At 38.9% G+C, this 17,692-nt stretch overlaps 1 protein-coding gene across 1 annotated transcript in view; it reads left to right on the forward strand.

Annotated features, from left to right (window-relative positions):
* Positions 1 to 16,047, forward strand: part of PLCH1 (phospholipase C eta 1) — a 233,325-nt gene extending 217,278 nt beyond the window's left edge. The window contains exons 18-25 of the mRNA XM_060011265.1: positions 8 to 115; positions 1,128 to 1,252; positions 5,550 to 5,634; positions 7,570 to 7,716; positions 7,956 to 8,035; positions 9,545 to 9,604; positions 10,042 to 10,396; positions 12,851 to 16,047. Of these exons, the coding sequence (XP_059867248.1) occupies positions 8 to 115; positions 1,128 to 1,252; positions 5,550 to 5,634; positions 7,570 to 7,716; positions 7,956 to 8,035; positions 9,545 to 9,604; positions 10,042 to 10,396; positions 12,851 to 14,937 (3,047 nt within the window). The 3' untranslated portion in view covers positions 14,938 to 16,047. The remainder of the gene's footprint in view (positions 1 to 7; positions 116 to 1,127; positions 1,253 to 5,549; positions 5,635 to 7,569; positions 7,717 to 7,955; positions 8,036 to 9,544; positions 9,605 to 10,041; positions 10,397 to 12,850) is intronic.
* The last annotated feature ends 1,645 nt before the right edge of the window (positions 16,048 to 17,692 follow it).

Raw genomic sequence — 17,692 nt, forward strand, 5'->3', positions numbered from 1 at the left:
TGCACAGTGGCATTGAACTACCAGTCTGAAGGGCGAATGATGCAGTTAAATCGAGCCAAATTCAAGACAAATGGCAATTGCGGCTATGTCCTTAAACCCCAGCAGATGTGCAAAGGTGTGTGTTAATTTCATAGTCATAGCCTCTATTGAATGAGCTCTGTGGAAAGTGTGATGCCTCTGTTTTGCAACATGATTTTTAAAAAAGAGGTAAATTCGGTATTGAAATGTAAATAAAGAACTCTTGTCACAACTGTTTAATATTTGGATAGCATGATGTTTACAATGTTCCTTGTGATGTTATGCACTTAAACAGGGACATGGATAATAGCATGGATTGTCACCTGAAATCCGGTGGTCCAGCGTTATATTCACTAGGCATTATTTGTAAACTGAATGCTTTCAGAAACTCTCTAAGGGAGTATGAGTCTGAGACCTGCTGGCAAAATTGTAATAACACCTGAAACAATTTTATCAAGCCCTTTTAGTCAGTTTATTCCAATTACAAAACAGTGCTAACAACAACAACAACAAAAGGTAATGCAATGTTATATCAAAAACACTTCCTTTTGGTTCTGCTCATCAAAATTCTTTTTAAATTTTCCAAGTTGGATTTTTAACAGTTCAGGTACAAAACTGTTGACAGATGTGTCTTCAGAATTTTGTGCTTTGCGTGTTTTCTTGCTATGCTGTTTACTTAATTTCAGGTCTTCTTTCTGTTTATTATATTCACTCTATACCTGCAATAGTTTAAGATAGAAAATTATGTGAATCTGACAGCTGCTCCCCTTCTCTATACTATGGACATTCAAATAAAATGTTCCTCTTACCCCCTGCCTTGGTTGATAATTGCATCGCAGACACTTGTTTTAAATTGGTCCATTCTTCTGGCCTTTGGGAGCATAGATTCTAACAAAAAAACACAGCTATGGAAATGCCAGCTGGCATTGCCTTCAGGCAAAAGCCAGGCTGATAGTTAGGTGATAATTTCTTTGCTTTAAGAAACACTATAGTAATCCAGCATTTATTGTTTCTTTGTTCTACAAGCTTAAGGTATGTGGGGGTATGTGGGTATCTAGGTTTCCATGCTACCAAACCTAGATTTTTAACCTCAGCTTTACCTGGCTTAGGTACTTTCAACCCTTTCTCTGGTGATCCACTTCCTGCCAACCCTAAGAAGCAGTTCATCCTGAAAGTAATTAGTGGACAACAACTCCCCAAACCTCCAGATTCCATGTTTGGAGACCGAGGCGAGGTAAGCTGTATACGACCAAGTGGTTAATTATGTGATTTATTTTATTGTGTTTACATTTCATCTGAAATGTCTTAAGGGCTGTGTGTGTGTGTGTGTGTGTGTGTGTGTGTGTGTGTGTGTGTAAATGAGCACTGACCTCAGCTCATCAGATATTAACTGACTTATTGGCAAAGCACACGCAATTCTTTCTGGAGTGCAGTGCATCATCTATTTTGGAGGCACGAGTGCAATGCAGTTCAATTCATGATTCAAGACTGACACGGGCAATGCTAAACTGAGATGCAAGGAGAAGTTTTGTTATTAATAGACACATTGCCTAGGAGAACATCTTAACCTTCCATCCGCCTTTCTCATCCACTGTGACCCTCATCTCTGCTGCACATCAGCCACCTGCTCCCTGGCCACAGACTGGCTCTTGCCTTGATGCATTTCTGTTGCGTGATTTTAAAATGTCTCCCTCTGTGACCACAGCCTCCGCTCTTTCCAGAGCTTTCATTCCGTTATTCCCATTCCACCTGCTCTTGGCCTCCTTGGCCTCCATTTTCTCCCTACCTGTCAGCCCCTCCTCTGTTCATGTCCCTCCTCTCAGGAGTGGTCCATCACTTCAGGCTCTTTGCCACTCCCACCTGTTAAACTATCCTTTCTGGATCTTGAATGTCGATGGTGAAACCATGCAGCTCTGCAGTGGTCCCACCGTCAACTCTGTCTCAAATCTCCACTGACCCACACGTAGTGCTGCACTGCCATCCCAACTCCACCTGATCAGTCCTCTATCCTATTCTCCACAGTGGCTATTTTCAACCGCGTCTCTCCTCAAACATTTATTCTCATCACTTTCTCCAGTAGATGGCGGCATGTCCTCCTTCTCAGAAAGTAGGAGCTTCAGATGGGACCATGTCTTTCATCTGCATTGCCTTCAGCCTAATCCAAGCCACCATCATCTCTTGGCAGTTCTGCTGCAGTAGCCTCCCAGCTCACTGGCCTCCCTGCTTCCAGTTCTGTTCTCTCAGCAGCAAGAATAGTTATTTTGGTAGTATCAGAAAGTATATCCTTACTTCCTCTTCTTTCCATTTTTCTTTATTGTCTGCAAAAAGGAAGACTCACTTCCTATATTTTCCCCCAAACTTTTTATTTTGAAATATTTCAAACCTCAGGAAAGTTGCAATAAGAATAAAATGAACACAGTATCTCCAGCACCTAGATTCACCAATTAACTCATTAAATTTTGTTACTTTTGCTTTATCTTCCTTTCATGTGTAAATGTGTGCATAAATATACATATACACATACATATATACTTATCCACATGAAAGGGAGAAATAAAGCAAATATAACAAAATTTAATTATATATATGTGTGTATATATATGCATTTTCTTTTCTTTGGAGAGTCATTTGAGAGTAAGTTAACATCATGACCCCAATCCCTAAATACTTCAGCATTTGTCTCTTAAGAACAAGAAGTTTATCCTGTATAGCCACAATACAGTCGTTACACCCATGACATTTAATATCGGTACAATAATATATTTTTTTCTATTTTATTTTATTTTTTTAGACCATCAGAACTTTATTCATTTTTTAAAATTTTATTTAAAAAAAATTTATACAATTTTTACAGGTTACTTTCCATTTACAGTTATTACAAAATATTGGCTGTATTTCCCACGTTGTACAATACATCCTTGAGCCTATCTTATACCCAATAGTTTGTTGGTACAAGAATGTTACCTAATATAAAATCTATATTCAATTTTCCCCCATTGTCCCCAAATTGTTCTTACATCTTCTTTTTTTCTTTTTAGATTCAGAATCCAATTAAGAGTCACACATTGCTTATAGTTGTCATTTCTCTTTGGTCTTTTAAAATATAAAACAGTTCTCCAGCTTTTGTTTTCATTATATTGATATTTTTAAAAATGTCCAAGCCAGCTGTGTCCAGAGTGTCCTTCGGTTGGGATTACCTGATTGTTCATGATTAGAATCAGACTAAACATATTTGGCAGGAATACTACATGGGCAATGTGTATCCTTCTCAGTGTATCATATCCGGGGCCATATTATGTCAGTTTATCCCAGGATTGATAATGTTACTTGGATAAGGAGGTTTCTTCCAGGTGTTTTTCACTGCATCGGTATTTCTTTATCTTTGTAATACATAGTCTTTGGGGTTAGAGTAATCATTTAAATGTATGAGGATTATCTTCTATTATAATTAAAATAAAATCCAACCTCCTTATTGTGGTTTATGAGGTTCTCTGTCAGGAGATTTTAACTCTTTTTTGAGCCATAGAACCCATTGGCATCTGATGAGGCCTTTGGACCCCTTCTCAGAATAATGTGTTTGCGTAAAATAAAATAGATAAAGGTACACAGGACAAATCATATTGAAATTCACTTATCAGTATATTAAAAACAAACTGTGACATACAAATATGTATGCAATAAATAGCAAGTTCTAGAAGGGGGTTGAATAACTATTAGAATTTTGAAATTGTGATAAGTATGGGTGATACACAGAGATTTCTGCAGCAACTATGCTGTGACTTGAAAACATCTGTGATTTCTGCCAGGCACAAAATTACAGTACTAATACTCTACTATTTGTGCTTTAGTCAGAGGCTAATGAAAATATAGTTTCTCCCCCCTCTAGTCCCCCTGAATTCTCAACCTGTGATCTCTCACATTGTTCATATCTCTGAGAATGAAATAATAATTTTTCTTGCTCCTAATCAGAAAATTGATTGTCATCTTTAATTTTCACCTTTTCTTTGCTCTCCACATCTACTCAGTTAGCATCTCTTGGACATTCTACCTCCCAAATCTCTCCCTAATCTTGCTACCACTATCAAGTTCCATTCTCCCAGCATGTCACGTGGATTACAACATGATGAAGTGTACACTGTTATCTTAGGTTTACAGATGAGGAAACTGAAGCACAGACAGTTACACGACTTGCCAAAGTCCAGCACAGGAACCAAGTGTCGAAGCAAGAAGTTGTTCTTCAAGCCTGTGGCTTCTTAAATTCCTTAATTTAGACTTAAATTAATCCTCTTAAATTCCTTAAAATTAAGGAATTTTATTTTCCTTAGTCATATTTATTAGCTGTCCCCAAATCCAGGACTCCCAATGGTACAGTTTTACCACAGTGTTCTATTCTAAGGAAAAACTTTTAGCATCAAAGAATTAATGGAAAACTAGTAAACTTTAGCTGTGATTTATTTAGTGAACAAAAAGCGTGTCTATCCACCTAACTGTCTCAAAATGTTTTTCTATCATACCTCTAGCTCATATTCCATGAAGCTCCCTCCAAAACTGTATTCTCCTTAGTCTCCAAGCTCCTAAAAATATGTTTTCCCAGACTTCATAATTCTCTCCTTTCTGGGTTCCTTAGGATTTTATTCCTTCTTTGCTACTTATCCAGTACTGGCACTACAAAGGAGAGCTTACAGATGACAAACAAAGGAGGATCCCTCTCCCAGAGGGCAGGGGATATGGGGGAGGTAAAGGTGAGGAAGAGGGGAACTAAACACTCATCTTTTTCTTTTGATTACCTTTTCATCTTTTTATTTTTAAATACTTCTAAATTTACATCATAGTACACAATTGATTTAACTACCTTAAAGTGCACCAATCAAATGTGGATAACTTGATTAATTATTGTGTAAGCAGATCAAGGTAGAACATATCCAGAACCCCCAGAAGGCTTCCGTCCACCCTCCCAGTCAATATCTACTCCCAGCCCTCCCCTCCCCCCATCAAATACCAGTCCCTGTCAAAACAGATTAATTTAGTCTGTGCTCAAACTTTATGTAAATGGACTCTGACGGTATACACTCTTTCGTGTCTGGCTTGTTCCACATTATGGCTGTGTAGCACAACTTTGTTATTTTTTCATTGCTGTGTAGTATTCATTAGATGAATATTCTGCAGTTTATCCATCTTACTCATAATGGACATTGAGGTTGCTTCCAATGTGTGACTATTATGAATTCACCTGCTCTGAGCATTTCTGCGTAGATAGACACTCTCATTTCTGTTGGGTATATACCTTCAACTGGAGTTGAAGGTTCATTGGGTTAAGTTTTTGTAATATTAGTAGATATTGGCAAATAACAATGTAATCTTTTTTTATTCCTGCTTCATTGTTGACTCTGTTGAATCTGGTACAATTTCTCTTTCTTAGTAAGCACCTAAATAAATGGGTTGCTGTTGATATGTGATATTTTGGCCAATATTCTTAAATTAACATGTGTAGAAATTTATCAGTTGTAGTAATACTTTCTTTATCTATATAGATCATTGATCCTTTTGTAGAAGTTGAAATTATCGGATTGCCAGTAGATTGTTGTAAAGATCAGACTCGTGTGGTAGATGACAATGGTAAGATTATAATAATCTCTGTTCACTTTTAATAAGGATGCTCTAGAAATAGAGTTTGCACTGAAAAAGAGAATTTGTCTACATGGAAGAGAAACAAATTTCTAAAATCTGTAACTGCCATCTGAGTTTTGTTAAGATTTTTCAACACATAAAACTAAGTAAATATGGTATTGATGCATGGTATATTTTGATGGATGTTGTAATCTAGGCTCTCAAGACTTCTGCTTTTGAAGCAAATGTTTTTTTCTAGTGAAATGAATGATATTTTAAAGATCTGGGTTAAAACTTCATGTAGGAAAATGACTCGTTATATTTTTATATTGTTTTCATGACATGAGTTGCTTCAAAGTTCTCATTTGTGAAGCCCACGTCCCAATGATTTCTCATTTTTTTCTGGAGCATGTACAACTGTAAAGGCAAGTGCAGCGTGCTCTGGCAAGTTTACTTTTTGAATATGTACTTGTGGTGCGTGGGCAGCGTTCTTCTTCTGTTTTGGCCATCATGTAAAGAAAACTTTCTTTACTCAAGCCTCATGTCTTTTTCTTAGTAATCTTCTAAGGTTGTATTTATTCATACATATGACAAACATTATTGCATGCCTGTTTTTCTCAATCTCTAGTCCTTAATACTGTAAAAAATCTAAACCCCAATCCTCAAAATGCTTGGGAAGTTAGAGGTTCCTAGAGAGACCTTAAGAGGAGTTTAAGGAAAGGAATTTGAGGGTTCAAGAGTAGCACAAACCTGTTACTTAGGAAATAACATGCTTAAAATAAGCAAACTTCCCATACTGCATTTTCCTACCAATGCTCAATATATTATTTTTGGTCTCAGAAATAATTGAGATGTCATCACTAAGTCAACAAAAAGTATCCCTTCTCTTGTTCAGGAGGGACATCTCAATGATTTTCAGTCCATAATTATTTCATTAGCTAAGGCATTAGGGTTAAGTGGCTGATGCCTTCTGAATGCATACATTTAATAACATGAATTTTCATTTTTAGAAAAGAAAAACAAACTTACAGAGTGCTTGAATTTTTATCAGTTTAATTATTTTATCTGAGAGAATTTTACCAAGAAATAAACGTGGTTTTGCCTTTTAGAATTTGAGTTGAATTATATGCCTTTCTATTTATTTTCAGTAGCTATGAAAATATGTCATCTTTCATGTATTAAGGTCTTGCTTCATGAGAAGCCACTGGAAATCAGCAGTGCCTTGTCTCCTTTGGCTCTGTCACTAGTTGCATGATGTTAGGCATGTTATTTTCTCTGAACATCAGTTTTCTCAACTATAAAATGAGCATTATATTTCCTATGTTGAAAAGTGAGCATGGGTTACTTGTGTAATTTTTAAGTGTTATATATTTTTGAAAGTCAGTAATATATATTTTTTCTTAATTAGAAAAAAACCTCTGCCCTGCCACCCTTAGAGGATTACCATAAGAATTAAATAGGATGGTATATGTACCATAGCATTGAAACCTTACAAAATGCTTGCTGGTGATGCTTACAGCAGCAGAATCTTTGCTGGGTGAGAAGCATCATTCTACTGGGGTGGGATGGGGGTGGAGGAGAGGAGTCATTCTTTATTGCTTTTGCTAAAACATTATTCTTAGATCGCTACTGTAGATACTTTTTGAGTTTATTGAAACATTCTAGATATTGTCTAAAAGAGCTTTCTCTAGAATGCAATGTGGCATCAAAGATTATTAGAATTGATGTAATAATTTACAGGCAATTTCTTACCAATTATTTTCTAGCAATGGGGTAAATTCCAAGGCTTTATTTCACTAAGGCATCCCGGGGTGGCTCAGTTGTCTTCACGAGTTTAATAACCATGGCAAGCAATTTTCACTGTCTGCTTTGCAGATGTTGCTGCTAAATCATTTTTAGCCAACCCCTTTGCTTTTCTAATTTGTCTTTTCCTGTTTCTCTGAGGATTTAACCCTGTGTGGGAAGAAACCCTCACATTTACAGTACACATGCCAGAAATAGCTTTGGTTCGGTTCCTTGTGTGGGATCACGATCCGATTGGACGAGATTTTGTTGGGCAAAGAACTGTCACCTTTAGCAGCTTAGTGCCTGGTAAGTCTGGCTGGCCTTTTCTCTCTAGACTGACCATTCCTTTTCTTTGGAAGATTTAATATATGATATGTGACATACATGATACATGGCATATATGATATATAAAATATGTGTTATATGATAATGTGAGTGTTAACATAAAGAACTATAGTAAAGTCAGGTATTTAATTCTGTTGCACCCGTGGGAAAGCCAAACACAAGTTCAACTCAAAGGAAACTACTTTCTCTACTTTTATCAGGCTACCGGCATGTCTATTTGGAAGGACTGACAGAAGCATCCATTTTTGTCCACATAACAATCAATGAAATCTATGGAAAGGTAAGAAAGATCACAGGGCTTAAAGCCACATGCAACAGTAATATGGTCCTTAATAAAGTTTTCTAATTCATTTCATAAAAGGGAACGTGTATCTTGACAAGCTGTTTTTTTTAACAGAAAACTCTAGTGAAGCCCAGCCCACACTGTGCTCTGTGTGCTCTCCTGCCCACAGGTCTCCATCCGTGTGCGCTCCTTCCTCTTTTTAGGGGTGTGTACTCCTTCCCTCCACCTAGGGACCCTCTCTGGGCTTAAAAGAATTGAGAAAACTATTACTCTCTAGGGCAATCATTTGTTTGACTAAAACAGGAAGGATAGACTTACATATTTGAATTTTATTATAATCCTTAAAAAGACCCAGCTGACTGCAGTGGGAAATGTAGTCTCAGATGTTTGAATTACCTGTACTAACTGGGCTATGATCCCAGCCAGTTCTAGGCAGGATGCATTCATTCAGTGCCATTGTATTCAACTGGAAACCTGAAAATCATGAATGAATTAAAAGCCACCCACAGGACTTAAAAGGAAGAGACCATAAAAGTGTATTCTAGCTCTTTGCTGATGCCAGTTTCTTCATTGCAGAGCTCACTTGAGATTTACAAATCAGTAGGCTGTCCTCTGGTAATGCCAAGTAATTGGGGACTTGGCCACTGGAATCAGTTTTCAGGACTAGATGTGATTTGGAGGGACTGTAGCATTGACCAGGGCCCGGGAATGTCCAGTGCTCTTTATCAGAAGGTCTGCATTGCCTGGAGCTCCTCGTCCAGAGGTATATACATTCTCTGTGCTTCCGTTTCCTTGTTTGTACATGTGGTGTAAAAATAGTACCTACTTCATAAACAAATACTTTATTTTTAAAAAGCTGCCTGGCACATAGTAAATGCTCAAAAATGTTGGCAAATATTAATATTATTAGAGACTATAATCCAACTGGCAGGTAGTGGACCAATTTGGCCTGAAATAGGAGGTATGTGTTTATTCTCACATCCATCAGTTGGGAGGGGTGAGGTGCTAAGGATCCTAATTTCTAAGAGTGATAAAGTTTTACGACTTTCTGTGTTTAGTCCTGGGTTTCTATTTGTGCTTGTTGGGCTCTCTCCTCTGGCCTAAACATACACAAATGTAAATGATCGAAAAATGATTCTTGAATTTCTAGGAATCCCAGGTGAACAAAAGCAGCATCTCTAGCACTTAACATGCTTGAGGGAAATAATAAAAATCAGTTTGTTAAAAACTTGAGCCGAGAAGGTGTTCGGTAGGACTTGTGTTCTCTTTCCTTAAATAAATGTCCATGTGTAAGTCATTAATTACTTTCAAGGGGTGTTTGGGTTGATATGTGTAAACCACAGCATGATGGTGGTGAACTGAGCAATGAATGAACTTGTGACTAAAAATCCAAAGTGGGAGAAGGGTTTATAGAGCATATGTGTTCTATCTCCTTCTGTTTTTCCTTGTGCAGCCTTCTTGAATGAGCCCAAAATGTGTTTTGTTGTGCTTTTTTCCCCCTTGCAGTGGAGCCCTTTAATACTCAACCCCAGTTACACTATATTGCACTTTCTAGGAGCTACAAAGGTAGTTTCTCAGCATGGTGCTTGGTTCTTGCTGGCGCGTTTCTCTTTCAGTGGTCACGGCGGCATGCTCGCTCACATCGCTCCATCTTCCTGCTTACCACTTTAAAACATGCATCCGTTGCTTTAAGGTGGCTCAAGTTCATTACAGTCTTTTCACTGTGGAAACTCTTCCTACCACCTTGTCATCTTCGGGCAGAAAACTTGTGGGAAAGCTTGGTTGTGAAAATGGGAGGCTGCCTTCCTCCCGAAGTCGGGTTGATAAAAAGTGCATGACGTTGTGCAAACATGCTGTGAGCTGCTGTTTTCTTGGTTTGAATATTCTTCAGTGGCTGTGAGATTTCGTTTTGTATCCATTTTCCATGGAGCTGTCATTTAAAAGGCAAGCAGTTGACACAGTGGTATTTGCTTAACTTGTGCTTGGTCCTTTTGTGTCTTCAGAACAGACAGCTCCAAGGTCTGAAGGGGCTGTTCAATAAGAATCCCAGGCACAGCTCTTCAGAAAACAGTTCCCATTATGTTCGGAAGCGATCGATTGGAGATAGGATTCTGCGACGCACAGCCAGTGCTCCAGCCAAAGGCAGAAAAAAGAGCAAAATGGGCTTCCAAGAAATGGTAGAGGTAAAGGATTCTGTGTCTGAGGCTGCAAGAGGACAAGATGGGGTCCTGAGAAGGACCACACGGAGTTTGCAAGCACGCCCCGTCTCTATGCCTGTTGACAGAAGTCTTCTGGGGGCTCTGTCGCTGCCTATATCCGAAACTGCAAAAGACACAGAAGGAAAAGAAAACTCTCTGGGTAAGATGCTTTAAGTTTCTCTAAGAATACACCCCTTTAAGGCCCATTTTCGTCCCTAATTACCATTATTACATGGCTGACATTTTGTAGTCAAAGTAAAAAACTGAAAAATAAATCATTACAGTACATTACAGTGTTACCTTTTAGACCATACTTTAAACTTTGGAGAGTGGGTGGTAAAAGAGCTATCTCCTAGTCACCTAAAGCCTCAAAATAACATTGACATCTGAAATTGACAGTGAGGGGTCAGATGTGATGGAATGGAGCCTACGGGTCTATGAGGCACAACAGAGGGAGATGAAACCTGCAAAATATTAGCAGAGATCATGGTTTTCTAAGTGGGCACAATATTTACTGGTTTTCTGAGGAGGAATAGAATTAAATGGACTTTTCCGAGGTTGAATTTAGTTATATTTCTTTCCCACCATATAACATGTTTTCTACAATTGGAAATGTTTATGGAGAAAGAGGAAAAGCCAGATGTTAAAAGTAATCCACCTTCTTCACTTGAGAAATCTTTGCTTCCACAAGAGATAGCTTATTAGCTGTTTTCCTGTGGCCTCGTTTCCCTGACCCCTGGATGTTGGCAGGGAAGGAAGCAGCATGTCTGCAGCTCCTGTCCATTCATAGAGTCCTCAGGCATAGGAAGCAGGCATTACCCACCTTTTCCCCTAATTTGAGCATAATGCTTCACTCATATCAAGAACGTGATAAAGAGTGATATCTGCTTTACAGTGTACCAAAGAGCTCTTGCCTTGTGTCTGTGACTCTTCCCCCACCCTATTTTAGATAATTTAAGCACCCAAACTGTGTCCATGTGAGGTCTCTGCAACAAATGTTTTAATTAAATCAAAATCACTTCAGACAGGAGAATGTGATACCTGTTTCTTTTAGCAAAAGTCTTTCATCATGCAATCTAATTTCAATGATCTATTTTCTCACAAACACCACTTTGCTTGTTTTGATTTTTATTGTAAGATATTGTAGGGAGACAAGCCAATTTTTGAATGGTTTATTTGAAGGAGAAAAAGGCAGTTAACAAGTTTGAAATTTTGCTAAGAGCAGTATCAGAGAAGAGATGAAATATATGCTTTAAAATTTATTTCAAAACTCCATTTTGGGGGAAAGTAAACTACATGTAAATATAAATAACTCCATTTTGGGGGGAAAATAAAGCAAAAGAAATTAGTAATAATTAATCCTGTAATGCCAACCGCCAACTTGTCAATTCAGATGTTACTACCATTAAGGTGAGTTAGAAAGCAACAGTTATGTTTCTTTCCTTCCTTTAAAAAACAGGAAATTTATATAAGTTATTCATATATATATAGCATAATATATTTAATAATACTTAAGTATAAAACCTATAAATATGGAGCAGTACATAACCATGCAATGATTCAAGTTATCATGTAGAAGAAAAATTAAGTGGAAAAAATTCAGAATAAAAAATTGTATACATAATTCTATCCCTCTGCAAAAGCTTACAGTGGCTATCTGAGTGGTAACATCATATAATCTTTATTTTTTTCCTTATAATTTTTGGGTTTATCAAATTTTTATGATGATTTTTTTTAGTTAGGAAAATATTTAATAAAAAGTTAAACATATTTTCTTGATTCTCATAACTGAAAGCATAAAATCCATTAAAATAATGTGATTAAGAACACTTGAACACCTAATATCAATATTGTCTTAGCACTATTCTAAACAGGATGGGGTACCCCAAATTACTTTGAATTGTGTATTTTTATAGTTTTCCTTACTGTGCCTGATATCTTACTGCCTCTTTTAGGGGAGAATGCAATATGAAATTTATGTATTAAAACCAAAAAATAGGATCAATGGAAAATTAGATATTAGCAATGGTATAAAATTGGTGACCAAGTCTTTATTTTTACATTTTAAAGTCAACAGATACTGATATTTTAATGCATCTATTGCACCCTCCAACTTGTTTTAGAAATTAATTGGTTAAAATCAGTATTTTGACAAAATGTTTTTCAAAATGATTTGTGTGGGTTTTTTTTTTTTCTAACACATGTATAACTTTGAAAGCTTACAGTATCTTGCTTACAGGTACCACAATACTTTGTTTAACAGAGCTGTCTTGTTCTGTTTCTATTGCCATGCTTCTGTGTAGTACAAATCTGAATAGGAAACAACTTAAGGTAATCTTCACTGTAAAAGTATGGTAACTCATTGACATTTTTTTTTACAATGAATATTACATCCTTAGCTGATGTAATAGCTATTCAAAGGGAAGTTTCAGTGAAATTTTACCATTTATCCATCACACAGACACTTTGTTGCAAATCTATGCAATCCATAATTATATTGTCACGATGTAACAGATTTACATTTTCCATTTGTCTGTCTGAAGACAAACATGAGTGTTTGCAGGTCCTACATAAAGTGATACCTGTCACTTAAAATATTGTTTGTTTCATTCAGCAGAAGATACGGATGACAGAAGAGATGGGAAGGCAAGTATAAAAGACCAACATTTTCCAAATTTCAACAAAAAGTTATCTGCTTCCTCCAGTGCTCTCCTCCACAAAGACATCAGCCACGGGGACTCTGCTGTTTCTACCGCCAACTTGTCAATCACAGAACAGTTGCTACCAGGTCCAAAGGGTGGGAGAACCAAATCAAATGTGTTAAGTGATCGCCAGGAACACCAGTGTACCAACAAATCCCTCTCCCCAAGGCAGCATTTGGCTCGTGACCCTGCAGTTAGCCTAACACAAGATCTATGTGGTGTGAAAACCAAGGAAAATGGGAATGCTGGGGGCTTCGTGGTAGGGAAAAGCGCATTGTCAGGAAGCATCCTTTCTCAAAGCAATCTGGAGATTAAGAAGCTGGAAGGTAATTGGGATAAGGGCAGAGCTGCAACATCCTTTTCTTTGTCAGACGTCTCTACGCTCTGTTCTGACATACCTGACTTACATTCCACTGCAATTCTCCAGGAGAGTGAAATTTCCCATCTTATTGATAATGTCACTTTGACAAATGAGAATGAGCCTGGCAGTTCCATCTCAGCACTGATTGGCCAGTTTGATGAGACCAGCGACCAGGTTAACCCCACAGTTTTGTCTCATCTTCAGAGCCCCAGTGTGATAGCAGGCCATCCTCCCTTGCCTACCATGGACCTAAAAATGCCCTTCAAGCATGGCTTTTCCAGTGGAAAACCCAAGTCATCCTTCCTGTGCTCATCTCCTGAGCAGACTGCATTCTTGGGGCATGAGAACTCTGAATGCTCAACACATGCAGCTGTTTGTGAATCTATCTGCACTCCTGTCTCTAAAACTAAAGCAGACGATGACCTTTCTGGGAAGACCAAGACAGGGGCCATGGAAAACAATCTGCCTCTGTCCTCTACTAATCCTCACTGCTGGTTACTAAAAAGTCCCACCCACAAAAAAGACTGGGAAATACTGAAGAACCACAGCCCTGCCACTTCCACTGACTTGACACTGAAAGATGTAATGGTGGATCCCACTCTCTGTTTAAATTCTGGGGAGAGCAGTCTCGTGGAAATGGATGGAGACTCACAAAGTCTGCCTTTAACAACCTATGGATATAGGAGAGAGGGCACAAGTCACCTCGCTTCTCCTTTAAAACTGAAATACAGTCAGGATGTGGTGGAACATTTTCAAAGAGGCTTGAGAAATGGCTACTGTAAAGAGACTCTCCACTCTTCTGTCTCTGAAATATTCAACAGTAGTATTCAAGATGTCAAAAATCAAAATATTTCTCGTCTAGCCTATCAGGGTGCTGGTTTTATGCATAACCGTTTCTCAAATTCAGATGCAAAAAAGAACCAGACCCCTGGGCCCCTGTCTAGCGTTCAAGACATGCATGACCCTGCCCCCGAGCGGTCCACACACCCTCCTCTGCCTGCTCTGAAGCTGCCCAGTCCTTGCAAATCCAAAAGTCTGGGAGACTTAACATCAGAGGACATCGCCTGTAATTTTGAAAGCAAGTACCAGTGTATTAGTAAGAGCTTTGTTACAACGGGCATCAGAGACAAGAAGAGCGTAACTGTGAAAACAAAGTCGTTAGAGCCTATAGATGCCCTGACCGAACAGCTGCGGAAGCTTGTGTCCTTTGACCAGGAAGACGGCTGCCAAGTGCTGTATTCCAAGCAAGATGTCAATCAGTTCCCCAGGGCACTGGTCAGAAAGTTGTCATCCAGAAGTCAGAGCAGAGTGCGCAACATTGCCAGTCGCGCCAAGGAAAAGCAGGAAGCCAACAAGCAGAAAAGTGTGAACCCCAGCCCTGTGGGAGGAGTGGTTCTTCGAAGCAAACCCTGCGCGCCGGCGCCCGTGGGGAACCGGCACTCCACCGGCTCGTACATCGCGGGCTACTTGCGGAGCGCCAAGGGCGCCTGCGGCGTGGAGGGCCGTGGCATCCCCGAGGGCGCGTGCGCAGCCCTGCGCTCCGGGCATGCCGACCAGTTCTGTTCACATCATTCCGTTTTGCAGACCGAGCCGAGCAATGATGATAAACCAGAAATTTATTTTCTTTTGAGACTGTGAATTACATGAAGCTGCATTTTTTTTTTTTTTACATTTTAAATAAGCTGCATTTTCACTGTTTACAAGATATTCTGTAGAATGTCCGAGTTTTCAGTAAATACGGTCCTTGGCTTTGAGATGATTTTAAAATGTATTTTTAAACTTGTATTACCGTCTCCCTTTGACTCCATGTGTTCTTCTTGTTCATGCGTTTGTATATAGCTTCGGGTGACATTTCCCATGTACCTTTCTGATCTTTCTCCCCTGAGGTATAAACTCTATTGGTATGATGTATGTGCATGCCCTAGATGTGAAACTTCTCAGCAGCTTGGTTTCTACCGTCCGTATGTTTCACCAAGATGCTCTTTACTCTTTGTCCTCAGATCACAGTCACAAATGTAGCCATTTTTACTGTCTGTTAAGAGATTTTACAAAGGACAAAGGGAGGAATTCTTTATTTTAAAGCCACTATCATTTTTCCTAGTTTTTGTTCTTTATTAAGAAGCCCAGATGCATTTTTGTAACTCATTTAAAAGAAGATTAAAATAGTTCACTTACCTTTTAAGATTTCTCTACCCCACCCAGAAGGAGAGTTCGAAGGAGATTGGTACCGGCTCCCTCCACACCCTCTCTCTTTTTTTTTTTGCCACACCCTCTCATTTTTGAGTAGGCTGTGAGGGTATGAGGAATAAAGCAAACTTCTGTATATAAGGACAAAATTGTTTGTTTCACATAAATTTTGTTACATATTTTTGCTAATGGCTTTGTATGTAACAACACAGTTGCCAAGCTATTTGTTGTACTTTTGAATTTTCTGATTAAATTATAGACTGCAAATAATGGCTTTCAGAATGAGGGACTTCCAGCAGATGCTAACAATAACAGTAGCACAAGTTGAAAACTTCCCAAAGCTTTCCAGAAAAAAAAATATTTTCTCATGATAAAACCCAAGTGAATAGATATTTAGAAGAAAGCTTTTCCCTTCAGGGAGCCAAGTAACTATATTTTAGTACCAACATACATTATTTTCACTGTGAATTTTTTATTGCATGTTCAGATGTCCCTCTTTGCTTTTTTGTAACATTAATTGCAATGATGATGTTCTTGGAGTTCATGAAAATATAATTAAAGGAGATTTTTAAACACTTCGTGAATTTCTTTTTTTTTTTTTTGCAATTGAAGCTCATGTGATGACTGTTGAGTAGGGAACCCGAACCACTCAGAAATATTTGCCTTTTCATCTCTTTGCAGCAGAAGAGATCACTTCTACAGGGACAGTTTTAAGCAGCGTTTCATGTCTTTGAGTGTTCTCACTGTGCTTTAAAGACCATATTTGTAAGGTGACTTGAGAAGAAATTCAATGTAATGAGTTTATTTGCATTTGATGATGATGTTGCTAGTTTAAAAATCCTTCCCAAATCCTGCGTGTGACAGGGGAGTGGGCGGGGGGGGCGCAGTGGAGGATATGCAGGCAATGCAGGCAAAAGGCTGTATTTGGCAAATTAGGCCACCTGAATCTTTGTTGTGTGTGGGGAGAGTGGGGAGGAAAGCAGTTAGACTCCCCTTTCTCTCAGTTCCCAACCCTGAACTTCTCCCCAGTGCTGAGGGTCTTCCTCTCTTTGGACAAGCACTGGGACGCTGGTTGGGGTAGGGGTGTAATAATGAAAGGAGAGGGACCCATTTTCCATCCCTTAGTGAACCTGAGATATTTCATCATCTTGGGGGTTCTGAACCCACAAATTTCCATCCTTATACCTTGGTTTGTTATTAAAGTATCTTTGTCTTAAAGAGATTAACATGATATAAAGTTGTTGAAATTCATTTGCAAAAAGGTATAGAATTTATCTGCCTTTTATAATTTGATGGAATATGTATTCTTTTTTTTTAATGGATATAGAGGCATTCTGATTATTTATTTATTTGGTTGCGCCAGGTCTTAGTTGCAGCTCAGAGGCTCCTTAGTTGCAGCTCACGGGCTCCTTAGTTGCAGCTCACCCACTCCTTAGTTGCAGCACATGGGCTCCTTAGTTGCAACATGCGGGCTCCAGTTGTGGCATGTGAACTCTTAGTTGTGGCATGCGTGTGGGATCTAGTTCCCTGACCAGGGATCAAACCCAGGCCCCCTGCATTGGGAGCGTGGAGTCTTAACCACTGCGCCACCAGGGAAGTCCCAGAAATCTGTATTCTTAAAAAAATTCAGGAGTTTACATATGGATGTCAACCCTATCTCAAGGTGATTTAGTAGTAACATAAATGGTTGGTGCCAAGTGATGGGTTATGAGACCAATCCCCCAGGTACCCTGTGTGTCTGTCGCCCATACATGAAGTATTCTTCTACTGATAGACTTAGGAAGAGGAGGGAAAGTGAATTCATGATGACTATTTGGGGGTTGCCTAATAAGGAAGAGGAAGCAATAAAGCTTAAATTTTACTGCAAGCTTTCAGTGCTTGGGTTAGACTCCTGACCAGGGTTTCATTTGTTTGGAAGATGGATCAGGGACTCACTCAGTCACAAGGAAATCACACAGCCAGTGAGATCTCAAGCAAGATATTAACAGGCTTTCTAATTTTTTTCTTTTGAGAGCTAGAGAGTCCAGGAAGCCCCCATTCTCTGCCAAGTCTGACTAGAGCAAGCCCTGTGAGGTTTCATAGTTCTCTCATTTGACTCCTTTCTTAGAGGCTGAATGGAATATTCCAAGCCTGGGCAGCGACAGGTGCCTGGGAGAGTTGCCTGCAGCAGTGGCAGTATCCACAGAGGACAGAGTAAAGCTTCTTT

This window comes from Delphinus delphis, chromosome 4, assembly GCF_949987515.2.
Source record: "Delphinus delphis chromosome 4, mDelDel1.2, whole genome shotgun sequence".
Taxonomy (NCBI): Eukaryota; Metazoa; Chordata; class Mammalia; order Artiodactyla; family Delphinidae; genus Delphinus; species Delphinus delphis.